The sequence below is a fragment of the Chelmon rostratus genome, chromosome 12, assembly GCF_017976325.1.
Source record: "Chelmon rostratus isolate fCheRos1 chromosome 12, fCheRos1.pri, whole genome shotgun sequence".
NCBI classification, from domain to species: domain Eukaryota; kingdom Metazoa; phylum Chordata; class Actinopteri; order Chaetodontiformes; family Chaetodontidae; genus Chelmon; species Chelmon rostratus.
The window spans coordinates 8,038,483-8,054,135 of NC_055669.1; the positions used below are offsets into that span (position 1 = coordinate 8,038,483).

The following is a 15,653-nucleotide window of genomic DNA, read 5'->3' on the forward strand; positions in this document are numbered from 1 at the left end:
TACAGTAACAATTAGATTTGTATGTGGATAGTGTCCACATGTACATCTATTATCATACCAGCTGATGTCTGTGCATAAAGGCTGTACATTATGTTTATATTGCTTTGCTGTCTATATATACCTATTTTTGTATTGTATTTTTGTGTGTCCAACAGGGCTAATAAAGTTGATTGTGTTTGTGAGAGCACAGTTCCTCCTCTTCTCCCTGCAGGAACCAAGAAAGACTTTTGAAGACTTTTAAAATGTGTTTTTCTTCACAACAAAGGACCTCGTGGCGCAGGTATGACCTCATTTTCTCTCTTCTATCTTTAACCCTTTTAAGCACTTCACCAGCCATCAGCACGCACTTTCTGAACTGTTCACACCACATTTACAGACACGGAAGATGAAACGTCTCTGCGTTTGGGGAACAAGGTCATCATCTGAATGCGCTTTCATGTAGTGATGTGTGCAACTTGTGAATCATATGTTTCTGATCATAAACAATAATGGCGGACTATTGGCTCGCTGCTGTGTGTTAATCAAGGTTAAACTCTTCAGAGAATCTGGGGCAGCCAGCTCTTTAAGATGGGTAACTAATAATTGAGCGGGTAACTAAATATTCAAAAACACTACGTAATCCCAGAGTACATCGCTCCACTGTCTGCATTACCTAATCCCATAAACCATCGCGGGGGGGCGGGGATATGGCTAGTTGTCAGAGCAACCTGCATGTCATTAGACATACCCCGCCCTCCAAATCATCTCCAGCCAATCGGAGGCCGTAAAAATGACATCATTGTTATTTTCAGTCGAGCTGCAGCTTAGAGGTGGATAAAGTTCGTCTCCACGTTGGAAGTGATAGAAAGTATTATCCCTATTCGGGCTCCGTTTCTGTTTTTTGGGGGAAGGAGGATACACCGAAGCGGATACTTCAGGTGTAAAAACACTGAGGATCGGCGCCGGCGGAACTACGTTTTTTGTTGATGATCGCTCGGTTCACAAGAGAAAAGTTTTCTCAGGACGCCAAGTTGTCAAGTGAGTTGAACTTCAACAATTGGCGGACTCACTCTGTCCCAAGACAGTTGAGAGGCAGAGAGACACGGGACATATGTAACCAGTCGATCTTGGACTTTTTTTTTTTATGAGAATAGACCTCCGTCAAGGTGATCAAAAACTTTATATGTCCAGAAAAATGGAAGCGACATTCTACGACGAAGCCGTGAATGGCTCCAACTCTCAACACGAAGGGCCGACAGTGTACGGGTTCAACCCTAAAACCCTCAAACAGACTATGACCCTGAACCTTAACGACCCGAAGAACTTCAAACCCCAGCTGAGCTCCAAGGCCCTGGACATCCTGACGTCCCCTGATGTCGGGTTGCTGAAGCTAGCCTCGCCTGAACTGGAGAGACTGATCATCCAGTCCTGCACCGGGCTGACGACCCCCACCCCGACCCAGTTCGTCTGTCCCAAGAACATCACCGATGAGCAGGAGGGCTTTGCCGAAGGGTTCGTGAGAGCTCTGGCTGAGCTCCACTACCACCAGCAGGGACCAGCCGTCCATCCTGACGCACAGGCCGGCGCGAACAACAGCATGGCATCCGGCTCCGCCGCGTCCGAGAGCGGCGGGATTCCCTACAGCTGCACGGTGCGCACCGACCCGCCGGAGTACACAAACTTGGGCACTTTCAACCGGGCTGTGGGATCTGCGTCTGCACCTGCCAACGAGAGGCACCCACCCATGAGTTACCCAGCCGCCCCACAGCCGTCCCACAACCACATGGACCACCAGCTGGCGGCAGCGCAGCACCCGCGGCTACACGCGCTCAAAGAGGAGCCGCAGACGGTGCCCGAGATGTCCGGCGACACTCCGCCGCTCTCCCCCATCGACATGGAGAACCAGGAGCGCATCAAAGCTGAGAGGAAGCGCATGAGGAACAGAGTGGCCGCGTCCAAATGCCGGAAAAGGAAGCTGGAGAGGATCTCCCGGCTGGAGGATAGGGTCAAAAACCTGAAGAGCCAAAACACGGAGTTGGTTTCCTCTGCCAACGTCCTCCGGGACGAGCTGGCTCTGCTCAAACAAAAGGTCATGGACCACGTTAACAGCGGCTGCCAGCTCATTTTGACGCAGCAGCTCCAAGCTTTCTAGACTGCCAAGAGAAAAGAACTAAGGGACATTTCTTGGGGACCAAATGCGGGGTTGGGGGTGGGGTCTGCTGCGTCTCATGTCATTTTTCCACCAAATTATGCGCTCAGGCTGTGAATGGAGACTGACAAGATACTTGCAATTGGCCAGTATGATGAAATATTCCAGAGCAGAGGCCTCCAAATATGACTGATATTTCTGGCTTTTTTTTTCATTCAAAACTACAAGATCACATTTGCATTCAGTCAAGTCGAGGTAATATGGCAAGTGTCCGCACCTTCAGATCATCCCGTGCAGTCCTGCTTCCTGACAAGACAGCCAGAGCCTGTGTGGGATCAGATTGCAAATGGACAACAAAGTGTGAACATTGCCTTGCAAATCCCCCACTGTCAATTATCAATGTATGCATATAGACTTGAGTCAAGCACTGCGCATCCCACCAGCGACTATACAGTATCTACAGAGTAACACTAACGAAAAAAAAAAAAAAACATGTTTCACACCTTTTACGCAAGGACTCTTACAGGTGTGTGCGTGTGTGTGTAGCGTTTACTGACAAAAAACTGCCTTACTTTCTTAACCCTTCTGTTCATACACGTTTGCGATATAGGTGTAACTAATGTTAGACCTGAAATAACACTTTGTAATAATATTTGTACGCTGTATTTTGAGCACTTCAGAACTGTACATATGGCAAAATAAAATGTTGGACACGCGTGATGTGTGTGTGTGTGTTGTCGTGCCCGCTGGATGCAGGCTTACAGCGCGTTACATGGAGTGTTTGTTATTGAAGGAACTGGGACGGACGGGATATTGAGTCACCAGTGTAGTGAGCGGCGCTTGTAATGGTCGGTGAGTCTACGCGGCCTCCCATTGGACAGCGCCGTGTCGGAAGTGAGCCGCACGCAGCCAAATATGGCAAGAGGTCCTGAATGCGCACTGGGACGGGTGTGTGCGCGAGTGAATCACCGTCCTCCCACTACAGCTGGTGACTCCTAGAAGAAACCGATGAGGCATAAGCAGATCTGTTTACACAATTAGGGAGAAGAAACATTTTGATGAAAGGATTATTTTTCATCTATTAACTAGTGAACAAGTTGTACAAAAAAAGCCTTTTTATTTACTTTTTGAACTACTGTTTGTGATATAAATTACAAACAAGCTTTGTGTAGAAAAAAAAGATACAAATTTATATACATTTCGACCTGAACTGGATGCTGCACACAAGCACAGCAAACAGATATTCAAGTGCAGTGAGACATTAAAAATTCAGCTTCGTCTGTAAACACACTCTGGACCGCCGATGCTGATGGACTCATTGGCCATGAAGCAGACGTCGGTAAATGGTTTAGGAACACTTCAGACAATGTCGAGATATGTTTAAGAGGGGTGTGGTGACACAGCTGTCAGACAGATTTTATAGAGCCTTCACACCCACAGTAAACCAGCACAGGTGTCTTCACTTGCTGCTTGAATGGACCTCGTGTCAGGATCCTGCACAGATATCACTTCTTTGACGTTTCTGTTGCACCTGTAAAGGCCGGACAATTTCCATCTTTATCATTCTTATTGATGCGTTCAGTTCGATGGCCGTACGTAATTCTATGCTGCGACCCGGTCTTGTACACAATGCCAATAAGATTAAACTGTTCTGTATTAGGATATTTTTTATATCTAACAACATGAACAAGCTTTTTCCTTTCAGGTGCTCGCAAGCTGCCGATATATCCTAAACATTTTAATTTTTTTTTTCACCAAATTAGACTCTCGCTATATAACAGAAGTTCCACATGACGGTTGGTTGCCTGCCAAAATGGCTGGTGGAACTGACAAAAATAAAGCAGCAACGGTGCTAATTTGCCAGCTATTGGCTTGTGGCTGGAGTTGACTGCCCACTCGATGTCCACTGTCCAACTGCTTTTGTTTCATCTTGCTCCATTCACGCTTTGTCTTTTTGTGCAGCGGGCCTGTGATTTTCCATGTATTATTAAAGAGGAATTCAGTTTTTTGGACACACTGTTCACCAGCACATTTCCATGTGGGGATTATCTTTGTGTTTGGTTCCTGATGATATCCACACTTCACACTTGTTCCTGTGTCGGTGGTTCTCAGCTGACGAGCATGCTGTCTTTCGCAGCGAGGCGCTGCCGGTGTACGTGGTCCTGCTCTAGTTCTTCGTGGCTGGGGTGCCAGAGGCGGGACAGGATGCGCTCCATGTTCAGGGCATACATCGTGTGGGAAGGCATTACACCGTGGTGAACCTACATCAGACACATTTTTCAGAATATAACCATTTAAATCTGTGATGGTTAAGTGAGGGCAGGGCAGAAGGTCTGATATGACCAATGAAAACATTAGACAATATCTGACAACAAGAACATACCTACTGAAGTGTAAATACAATCATTTTCTGTGTGACCATCAATGAAGTACCATGTCATTACCAATAGAAAAGGTTATTAATTCTCACTGACTTGTACACACTGGCTCTGTGATGCTCTTTGACATATTACTCATTATTCATTATTATCTCTTCAAATAGTTCATTTTGCCCAAGCAACAGTCCAAAATCCCAAAAAATATTAACCTACTGTTACTCAAGACAAACAAAAGCACAAAACTTGTACGAATGAGAGGTTAAAACTAGGGAATGTCTGCTTGAATATGACCAATAATGAATCGCCTGACCATTTTCAATCTTCAGCATCCAAATCCAAGGTAGACATGGCATCACATTTTACAGGGTTTGAGTCGAGTTAGCCCACGACCAGGTTCATCAAATCGGTCCACTGTCATGAGTAATGATCATCTTTGACCAATTTTGAAATTATATATTTTCCCTCATGCTTGGGAATATCAAAGCGCCATTTGCTAAGTTTCATCTGGGTTGTTCCAGGTTCTAGGTGCTCAGTTTGTTCTGGGTCCCAGGACCAGGAACATACGTGAGCACATTTCTCTCACCTGTAAGGCCTCCAGGAGATCAAACATGCTGATAGGAGGGAGGGGCGCGGGGAGCATGTGAGCAGAACAAGCCAGCAAGTGAACAGCTTGTTGCTCTGCCTCATCAGGAGACACTTGGGGTGGTGGGCCAGCAGGGAGGGAAGCACTTGGAGGGGGACTAAAAAACAGAAACAGTAAAATGGACTGAAAGTGTGATCAGCATAGCTACTGCCCTTTAATTACAGCAACAGAAATGATGATTCACTGTAGGGATGACTGCATGGAGAGCAAAGCTAAGTGACATTAACAAAATATTACCTTTCTGAGCAGCAAGAGTATCTAACACCACATTATCTTCTTCTCTTATATTAATAACTGCATGATGTTTATCAGCTAATAAGAGCAATCACAGTTGTCCCTACCATTCAGTGACACTGTGGTAAGCAGCCAGGCTGTTCTTCAGATAAGGCTGCGGCGTGACATCACTCCCAAAGGCATAGGGGAAATGACCATCTCGTAGCCGATACGCCTTTCTCCGAGTGATTACAGCAGTCAGGACGTCTTTCAAGTGGTGCTGAAATAAATCAGGGCAGTAAGTCAAGCTTTGCTCCACCTCCAGGGTAAACACAGCCATCAGTCATACGTAATAAGCGGTACAGAAAATAAATCTCCCCATTCACTTTGGATGTTAAAATACATAATGTCAATGAAAAGTTATGTCCAGCATTCTCTCATATTTTTGAGTTTGTACCAAAGTCAGATCATTAAGAAACATTTATGAAACGATTCATTTCTTGAGGACAGAGTCAATTATAGTGATACATGGCATTTTGGAGGGGACCCTGTTCAGTGCATCTTCTTAATGTTATTCTCTAAATTATTTCTTAATTCCTTTTTCTATTTTATTAGTGTTTCACAATGAGAGCCAATTTTCCCCTTCACGAGCAATATGAGATATTTCTGTGTGAGTGATATTTTTCTTTTTTAAACAAATCTATATTTTTGCCACAACATAAAAAAAACATTTCATAGAATTGTATGTACAAATTAAGGGAAGTCAGTATGGTCCAGTAATGTCAACAACACTAGACCATGCACAGTAGTGAATCATAGATCAACTATGACCAGCATTATTAACTGTGGATCCACTGAACTGTTACAAAGCCATATGTGTGCCAACACACAGTCATCAAATCTCCCCTGCACAAAACCATTTACACACAATTAGTCATATTCATACTCTGAGAGAGAGTAGAACATGCTGTTCAGACTGTAAAGCCCTTTGAGGCGAATATGTAATTTCTGATTTTGGGCTGTATAAGTAAAACTGACTTAGAAGTCCTGGTGGACAGCTGCTACAAACCTCAACAGCATAGATCATGGTGCTGACAGCATCTTCTGTGATGTTATCCAGGCCCAGCTCAAAGGCCGTCACCATCATGCGGGCCTCCAGCTGGCCCCGCGTGGGCAGCAGCAGAGTGTGGGCGCTGAGACGCAGCTCCTCCTCCTCACCTCCCACCTCCCGTGGGCTGAAAGGCTGGGCGGCGCTCAGAGGGTTCTGAGGCTGGAAACGATGCTTAGGGCAAACAGGACACACAAATATCTATACAACGCAGTCAACTGTTCCAGCACCTGGTGATAAGATGTTGCTAACCTTAACGTATATTTACACCAGCCATTAGCTCATTTGAGAATGTCAGCAGGGTTGGTGTTAACTTGAACATACCCAGGCTCTGCAAGGATGAATGTGAGAACAAGTACTTACATCAAATTTCTGTCTTGAGGAACACTTCTTCTTGCCTTTTGGTTTGCCAGGCTTTGAGGCAGAGCCACCTTGCCACTGTAATGGCCCTGTGCCCTCTAGTGGACAGTACAAGAACACAAAACGACAGATGCATCAAAGAAACAAAAATGGAGAGGCTTTGTAAAAAAAATTCTGCCTTGTGGTTAAATAGTAAGAATTTTCTAATTTGATACCACATATCTGGTTCTTGAGAAATTAATGTACTTATATGTAGTAGGTGGGCATTGACAGTCATTGATCACATGCAATTTTCCAACTTTGTCACACACCCTTTCAAATAAGTCAATTAAATTACCATACTCATTATTTAAAATATGCCTGAAAATGACACTGCAATACGTAATACAATATAATCAAACTCACAAATAAACATAGCTAATTAGATTAATTGTGGTGCTGCATGTTTGAATAAAACATAGCTTTAACATAAACAGAAGTTCACAGGCAATTTCAGAGAAAATAAATGTTAAAAAGTCGTACCTGGTGTGGAGACGATGATCTGGCATCGTGTGAGAATGGCCAGGAGAAAATCATTGTGAACGTGGACTTTAGAGGAAGAAGGAGAAAAATACAAAATAAGCAACACCTCTCAATACTGCATCCATTTTTCAGCATAAACAATAGTAAGTGTTTTTTTCTTGCTGACTAACCATTCTCCTGTGCCAACAGACGACGAGCCTCAATGTCAAACTCCTCCTTGCTGATCTTTTGTTTGAACCATAGCTTCAGGTTTGCCCAATAACTGCATGGAGAGACAAACAGAAAACATCAATCATGGACAAACCTCACTCCATCACTGTGCATTTACAGCATCTTCTCATGTCAGAAACAACCCTGTGTCAGACATAATGTAACCTTCTCATCGCTTCATGTCTTCAAGAGCTTTGACTTAACTATAAGAGCAACAACAGCTTAAATCAAGTAACTCATGAAGATCAAAGAAAATGTTTTGCTTTTTTTTAATGTCTCTAATCCTCTTTTCTTTTCAGTTGAAGCTAACTACAGTTACACATGCAATCATATTTAAGCTCTGCTCACACAAAGTTACAAACACGTTATAATAGACGCAGCTAGCTCTATTGAAGAGGTGTGGAGATCACAAAGTTATAATTCACATTCTCGATTTGTTTCACGTCCTCGTGGGAGCACGTAACAAATACCGAATAACTGCAAAAATACTAGCTCACTGATAACATTAACTGTTGCTGAGGAGAAATGCTGCAAACATTATCAAGTGCTATCGAGCTGCTAACAAGCACATAGCTAGTTCAAGGAAAGAAATACTTCGTATTTTAGCGGCAAATCAACAAATAGCGAAGAAAAACAACATCACTAACAGTGAACACACACAAACAATGTTTCACTTACTGCTTGACATTATCACCAATTGCGTCAGTTAAATTTTTCTTTGCAATCTCAAGCTCGCTAGCATGAGCTGCCATGGTGTTTGTCGCGTTCATAAAGTCCTACCGTGACGTCATCATCCGGCGACACCGAGCAATGTTTCCCATTTCAATCTATAAATTCTATTGTAGCAAGTAGGTTCATTAACATGATTAATATTAAGCGACAGGTAATATAAATAGCAATGTTATCATTACTTTTACCTGACAAGCACTTAAATACGCGTTTAATTAAAAAAAATCTACATATAAAAGAATAATAGATAAATAATACATGTAGGGGGCGCAGTAAAACTGAAACGGTGGATTTGTTTTTCAGAAAACGTTAATTTCGATTAAATCTTCACACAACTAAATGGCGGATATATGTTTATTAGCAAACATGCATTTTAATTACAGGTGGATCTATCCTGAGTATTTGTTGCACCTCTTTGCTTTGTCCACATCACAGCACATTTGTTTTTGAGAGTGAAATGCGTATAAAGACTGTCAGACATGTGTTCAGGTGTTTTCTCACCTTTGACAAAGCACCAATCATTTGAAGGGTTGCCTGTTTTACCTGTCCTGCCATCTGCCATCTGCCACTGAATGAAGCCCACGCTATGGTGAGGTAGTAAACCTATTCCACCACTAGATGGTATCAAAGTATGATTTAGACTATGCAAGGTCCAGTCAATTTACATCTTTGTGCAGAAGAGCTGAGTAAAATTAGGATTAAGCCCGGTGCATTTTAATTTGGCATGCTTTAACAAGGTTTCCATGCACATCACAGTAGCAAGGTAAAGATGCATCTAACCCCAAAAATGCAGCATAGTGACAAGTTCCATTCCAAGGCAGAAAGTACCCTTTTGTCTTTTGCAAGAAACTCAGCATGTGTTTTCAAGACAGAATCGTTCGTTTTGTTGCTCATTATTTTTTATATTTAGCATTTTCAGTTCCAATGATATGAGCTGATATGGCCCAATGGGTTCACTGAACCCTGACCTGAGATGTGTATAAAGTGGCTGTGTAGTCATTGTGCAAATCTGATCAATGCCAAGAATGTCACAGGGGAAACAAATATGATCTCATAGACATGAAGCTGAGTTGCAAAAAAAAGTGTAAATTTGGCATCTCAGAATGAATTATTGATGTTGATTTTTAATGATGTCCCAACTTTTTACTGCTCAGTAAAGTAAACGCAGGAGATTGTTTTGGTCCACTAACTCCAGAAATGCTACTTTTAATGATCTCAGTAAGCTCATTCCAAAACAAAGCCAGCTGCCAGAATCTGAGTAGTTTTAGTAAAATTGGAGAAAGCTGTCATTAGAAAAAAGAATTGTAGCCCATCCAATTTTAACCACTGAAATTCCTGCTCCATTCAAAAGTCGCTCACATCTGCAGCTACTTTAGAATGCAGCAGCTGAAATGTGAACTACTGCAAAATGAAGAGATCAGACAGGATATTTCCTGTTCTATCACCTAAACGCCATCGTAGAGTTACCACTTCAATTCAGAACGGGTGGAAAAATGTGCTAATCACATGCAGGGTTGGCCATAGCAGGGCTTTAATTTCATTTTCATCCCTTGGTGTTGACTTAATTTAGTTCGAGAAATAAAGTCCTCAGTAGTTTTCTCAAAAAAATCTTGCAATCTTTAATTTATGTAAAGATTTGCTATCTCACTTCTTTCTGTATAATTTTTGGTGCTATTACTTCAAACCCTTCTTTCTGCTGTTTTCTGTTTTATTCTTTATTCCAATGCTACAAACTATTTTTAGTTCTAAGCAGAATTATTGTCAGCAGCTAAAAGAAAAAGCCAGCGTTGGTGCTGCTGCTATAAGTCTTTTTTCTGCTCTGCACTGGAGGGGATGTAAAACATTTCTGTGGTTCCTTCTGTTGTCCTTTGTGGCTCTTTGGCTCATGCCTCTCTTGAGCAGGTTTAGGCTGGGAGGCCCTTTTGTTTTTCCCTCTTTTAACTATGGTTTAAAAACAGTTGAGTAGTCAGGGCGATGGCTCATTTGGCTCTGTCTCCCCGGGCGGTCATGAAACCTTAAACAGACCTCCATGACTCACTCCATTCATCACAATAAGTGAAATCGTATATCCAGAATACATTAACAGTCACACTATGGACTATTAGCGTGCCCTCCAGTTCAGTGACTAATGCTGACTCCACAGTGCTCCGAGGTCGTACCTCTTGACAAAGGAGATCCATTTGATAAAAGGGGTTTCAAGGCTCGAGTCTAGAATAAACAAGCTTCTCATGCCAAACACATGAACGATGAAAACCATCTGAATTTCTGGTCACTAATAGATGTATTTAACAGCCTGCATATCTGTCAGCTGAAACAGGAGCTCACTTCTCATGGCTCAAACTTGCCTTTGTTTGTTGTCTCTGGGTTGTGATCGACACTTAGATTGACTTCTTTCTGTCAAAAAAAAAAAACTAATTAAAATAAATCTCATTTTCAGAACCTCAGCACTCACTTTGCTTTGCAGCTAGATTAAATCTCATCCTACTGCGTGTTTCAGACTAATAAGGGAGAGTGGAAAGCTGTCTGCAGCTCAGTGAGCCTTCCCAGACCCCTCCAGATGATGGACCATCTTAAACAAGTGTCTGTTAAGATTTAAATCGAAAGGGCACTTAGAAACAGACTTAGTTATGGAGTTGTTTATCTGTCCCAGTTAGGGCAAAGTTAGTCATGGTGCTTATTTTCAGAGAAAACAGCTCCACATCCTGTCTGTTGATTTGCCGGTTGACACTGACTGAGGGCTAATGAGTCACTCTCACGGACATTTCCCCCAACAGCAGATGTCTTTCAGCAAACGGCAGCACAGCCAGCTTCTTCCAGAAATCTTCCGAGCCTGGTGCCACTTTGGTGCTGAAAAGCAGAGACAGTGAAGCTTCACTCAGCGACAAAGAGGGCTTTCACTTCTGAGACCTGCAGCGGTTCTCGGTGGACCACACCGCAGCAGCGCTCGGCCATCCCATCAGGTGGTAAAGGCCCGAGTGTGGTCCCCTCACCAGAGCCAAGGATGTCACCTTCTCTGTTTCCAACGTGTGACTGCGCAGGAGTTCGGTTTCTGCGGCCTAATCATGCATTTCCATACCCCCACGAGGCTGGAGAAAATGTGAGGGTGCAGTGTGTGGCAAGCAGAGTTATTGGAAGACTTCAGTTACAGCTCCTGTGGTGATGGAGCGTCCCATGCTGGCAGTCTGCAGGGTGGTTAGCAGTGGTGGAATGGAACTAAGTATGTTTACTCGAGTACTGTACTTAAGTACAGAGGTATATATTTATTTTCTGCTACTTTAAACTTCTCCACTACATCACATTTTCATACCATTCTTGTCCAGTGAAAACCATCTATCTCCAACTTTGCTGCATATTTGAATGTTTGTGATAAACTGAAGGATTTAGTGTTCCTTTATGGGTTGAGAAGATTTTCCTACTTCCTACTTTCCTACTTCTTAAGACAAACCCCTCTTGGATTAGCTGTACACAGCCTTGTCACACAACTGAAAACAGTTGTTGCAACAGCTGCTGTTTTTCTGAGCTCATGAAAAGTTGACTTTTTAGAGATACGTGGGTCATCATCATATGACAACAAACATGATGATCTCATTGAATGTGATGCACTGCTGTAGAATAAACTACCCAACAGTATATAAAGTTGTTAAAATGAACTCAAACAAGACTCAACAGTCGGCTGCCACTTTCACAGCCGATAGCTCAATATTCCTATATTCTAGTGTCAAAATGCACTTGAGGACTTGATGTGGACACATGAAGCACGTTTCCTTTTACAACGTTCTGCATCCAATGAGATTTGGTCTAAATAGCACTGTATCAGCTCTAATTTCAGGTCATGGCTGACAGGTTTCCTTGGGGCCACAGTAGAAATCCATCGTCCATATACCAAGCTATCAAGCTGTGAAAATGAGCCCTGATTATAAGGTGACGCACTCCACTATGTGCAGGTAGACGACATGTCCGTGCTAGAAAAACAGGGAGGAACCTAAGAAATGTACATCTGTAGGTAAAGTCTAGCCACAGCCAAAGCACTGAAGACTTAGTTAAGACTGAGTTTATGACATCTTTGAACTCAGCCTCATTTTGATCCAAACTACACACCTGTACAGTTTCATGACTGCATCTTCCACGCTTGTGACAAAATCTGTCCAAAGAGAGAGAGACAGAGAGACACTTAAACAGCTCTGAAGCACTGAAAATCGCCTCACTGGTAGTACCAGAATAGGTGTCTCCAAAACCACATTTTCCCATGATGATACACACACACACACACACTCACACACACACACTGCCAGAAACCTGAATGTTGGCAATTATGAGAGCGATGAAAACGTTGCAGAGACATCTTGGTAACACATTTCTGTGGAAGGACAAGTCATCAATTCAAGCCTGGCTCACAACCTGAACTACATGACGTGTTTTCCACTGTCTCTTCTTATTGTTTCACTGTCCAACAAAGCAAAATGAATACCTTTGGCATATGCTGCAAATTATCACATCATCTCAACATCTGTTTCCTGAGGGTGCTGACAGTGATTGAGTTAGTGTCTACATGTATGTCTGTGCTATTCTTGATTTTAAAGGAAAAGTTTGACACTTTGGGTAATCTTATGATTAAACGATTTCTGGAGAGAGTGAGAAGAGCGGATCCGTATTCACCTGATCTTTGTAATGTAAATATAAAGCTACACCCCCAAGGCAATTAGCTTAGCTTAGCACAAAAACTCTAAAAGTTATTTACGCTCATATGCTAACATGAAACTGGATTTGTACTTGAAGGAATAGTTTGAAGTAAAAATCGGAGACAGATAAATCGTAAAATTGGATAATTAATCACGCTCATGTCTGCATGTTAAATATGAGGCTTGAGCCAGCAGGCAGTTAGCTTATGTTAGTTTACAGAAACAGACCCAGCAAGCCTGGCTCTGTCTGTACAGTTTTAAAAAAACACCATACCAGCACCTGTAAAGCTCCCAAATGAACATATCTGGTTAGTTTCATCCATTCTGAAAACAATGTAAAAACAGCAAGTTGTGGTTTTATGGATTTCATTTATTTACATGCTGGAACTACAGACCTACGTGCTCCCAAGAAATACTCCAACATATAAAACCCCCCAAGACCACAAACTGGTAGTTGCCAGTTCAGTTTTTGTGTGGATTAAACAAAGGAGATTTAGTGTTTTAATTACCGAACTGGCACTGAAGCAGCATTGATCTTTTCAGCCCACTCTTGGCACGAAAGCAAATAAGCACATTTCCTACAATTTTAAACAATTAAAACCTTATTGGACGCTGTGCTGCTTCACGCCACAGCTGAAGTGTGCAGATAGCATGCCAGAAGGAAAAGGCTCGAAAGGAGAGAGTAGGAGTTACACAGCTAAGGTTTGATTTGGCACTTAAACCCACCAGCACAGAAGAAGCAGATTGGAACAACATCCTCTGTGATGGTCGGGTTGGGGCTTTGGACATTTTGGACATACAAGATTAAGACTTGCAGGAGACTTTTGTTAACGTCATTAAATATTAACTCACCTTTGTCTGGTATTACCTTCTACACCTTTTAATGGAAAATACATAACATTACAACAGAGTCAGATTAATAACCTCGAAACTGTTAAATAAGTGAAACTAAAAATTAAAAGACCAAAGAGGTCTGATTGCCATCAGCATCGTCTTCAATGTCCTCTTCATCCTCATGCACGGAGTCATACCCAGAATCGTCACTGACCCCGATACCAATCTCAACCTCACCTTCCTCATCAGAAGAGATACAGACTGGGAGAACTTCTTCATCATTGTGGATAATTCTTAATATATCAGGGAGGCCAATACACACAGTGAACCACAGGTACATCAATTAAATCACACGCAACCAACAACAGAGCTTCTGCAAAACAGCCTCATTAACCTCTGTGCAGACCAGACTAGTATGTTAAAACTTATCGTTCTCCCAGTTTATGAGCTGCATATCACTGGGCAGGCAGGGGATGGTGGCATCCTGAGGCACGTGTGCGGCGTGCACATGCAGTCCCATAGAGCTGCATGACCAATGGCTGCATTATCCCTCCAAAATTAAACACCAGACTAACGATGTCACTGTTATGGCAAGACCAACATATTAAGCTCAAGCTGTGTGACGACTGAACAGACAGATCAGGGTGAAGGTCCAAAAACAGTCAGACATCCTTCATTGTTCACAATCAAATCGAAATAAACCAGGTCCAAAATAACCCGCAGCAGCTGACTGATTGAGAGCAAAAGGAGCAAAACGAGCAAAATGAAGGCCGAGTTCAAAGATGGGTGTGATCCGAGCAAGGGCGTAGGGAAGGGGCCACTGGCCCACGTTTGTTTTAAGTTACATATGACTGTATCCCAGTTTCAATCATTCCTGTCAACTCAAAGACATTAAGCCAAACTAGAGACCATTGTGTGTGTGTGTGTGTGTGTGTGTGTGCGCCTGCCACAAAGTGTCCTTGCAAGGACAGAAGTACAAGTGTGTGTGTGTATTTCTTAAGTGGGAATCGGTCCTGACAGCTTGACAACAGCTTAAGTGAAGTTAGCGGGCCTGTCTGCACACACCTCTCGAGTCGGGTTGTGGGTTGTCAGGCTGCAGTGACAAGTTGTGGAAAATGTATGTAGTGTGTGGATTGCGTATGTGGGTTGCGTTTCATAGACGATCTGGCAACTTTGGTGGCATCAGGCACACATGCAAATGTATGGATATGACGATATGGTATGATGATTATTAATAATAAAGTTTGATGGCCATGCAAATGACGGGAGTTTCCTGGGAGAAACAAGGAAACGAGGGCGCTGGGAGATGGTCTTGAAATATGGGAGAAACCCTGGAAAAACAGGAGTGTTGGCAGGTGTGATCTGTCTCCTCACAGCTTTTTCATGCCAACACAAAGCACACACAGCCATGTATATTTTGGAGAGCTGTTATTACTGTTTAACACAATTGTGCTCAATAATTTCAGTCGGAAAAACATACTTTGGTACCTCCTTCAAAAAGGACTTACAAAAATCAAACAACGGCGTTTCATCGACATGACTCCTACCCACAAGATAAGTTTGGATTGTGGATGTAATCTTAACAAAGTCTGAAAAATAACAAGTCATGCACTATTTATGACTTGGTTAACAGTATAAATCAGCATGGCACATGAAAGGAGTTCCTCTGAATACGAATGAACAAGCATGTCCTCTGATGTGACCCTAAATGTTCTGAACTTATTGACTGTAAGTTGTGTAATATTGTTCTGCCAAGCATTGTGACTCACTGGTTTCAGCCTTTATTGCTGTTTAATTTTAACATTATAATGCCGTTTTTATTAGACGCCGCTTTTTTCCATGTTCATAA

General features: G+C 42.6%; 2 protein-coding genes across 2 annotated transcripts; one reads left to right on the top strand and one right to left on the bottom strand.

Moving 5' to 3' along the window:
* Positions 1-820: 820 nt before the first annotated feature.
* Positions 821-2,843, top strand: LOC121614891 (transcription factor AP-1-like). The gene has a single exon (XM_041948986.1). The coding sequence runs from the start codon at positions 1,124-1,126 to the stop codon at positions 2,129-2,131; it is 1,008 nt and encodes a 335-aa protein (XP_041804920.1). The 5' UTR covers positions 821-1,123; the 3' UTR covers positions 2,132-2,843.
* A 385-nt stretch (positions 2,844-3,228) lies between these two features.
* Positions 3,229-8,331, bottom strand: tada1 (transcriptional adaptor 1). Its single transcript, XM_041949624.1, has 8 exons — positions 8,241-8,331; positions 7,523-7,614; positions 7,353-7,418; positions 6,834-6,928; positions 6,432-6,644; positions 5,491-5,642; positions 5,090-5,246; positions 3,229-4,389 (listed from the first exon to the last, which is right to left on the bottom strand). The coding sequence occupies exons 1-8, from the start codon at positions 8,312-8,314 to the stop codon at positions 4,237-4,239; spliced, it is 1,002 nt and encodes a 333-aa protein (XP_041805558.1). The 5' UTR covers positions 8,315-8,331; the 3' UTR covers positions 3,229-4,236.
* Between the last annotated feature and the right edge of the window lie 7,322 nt (positions 8,332-15,653).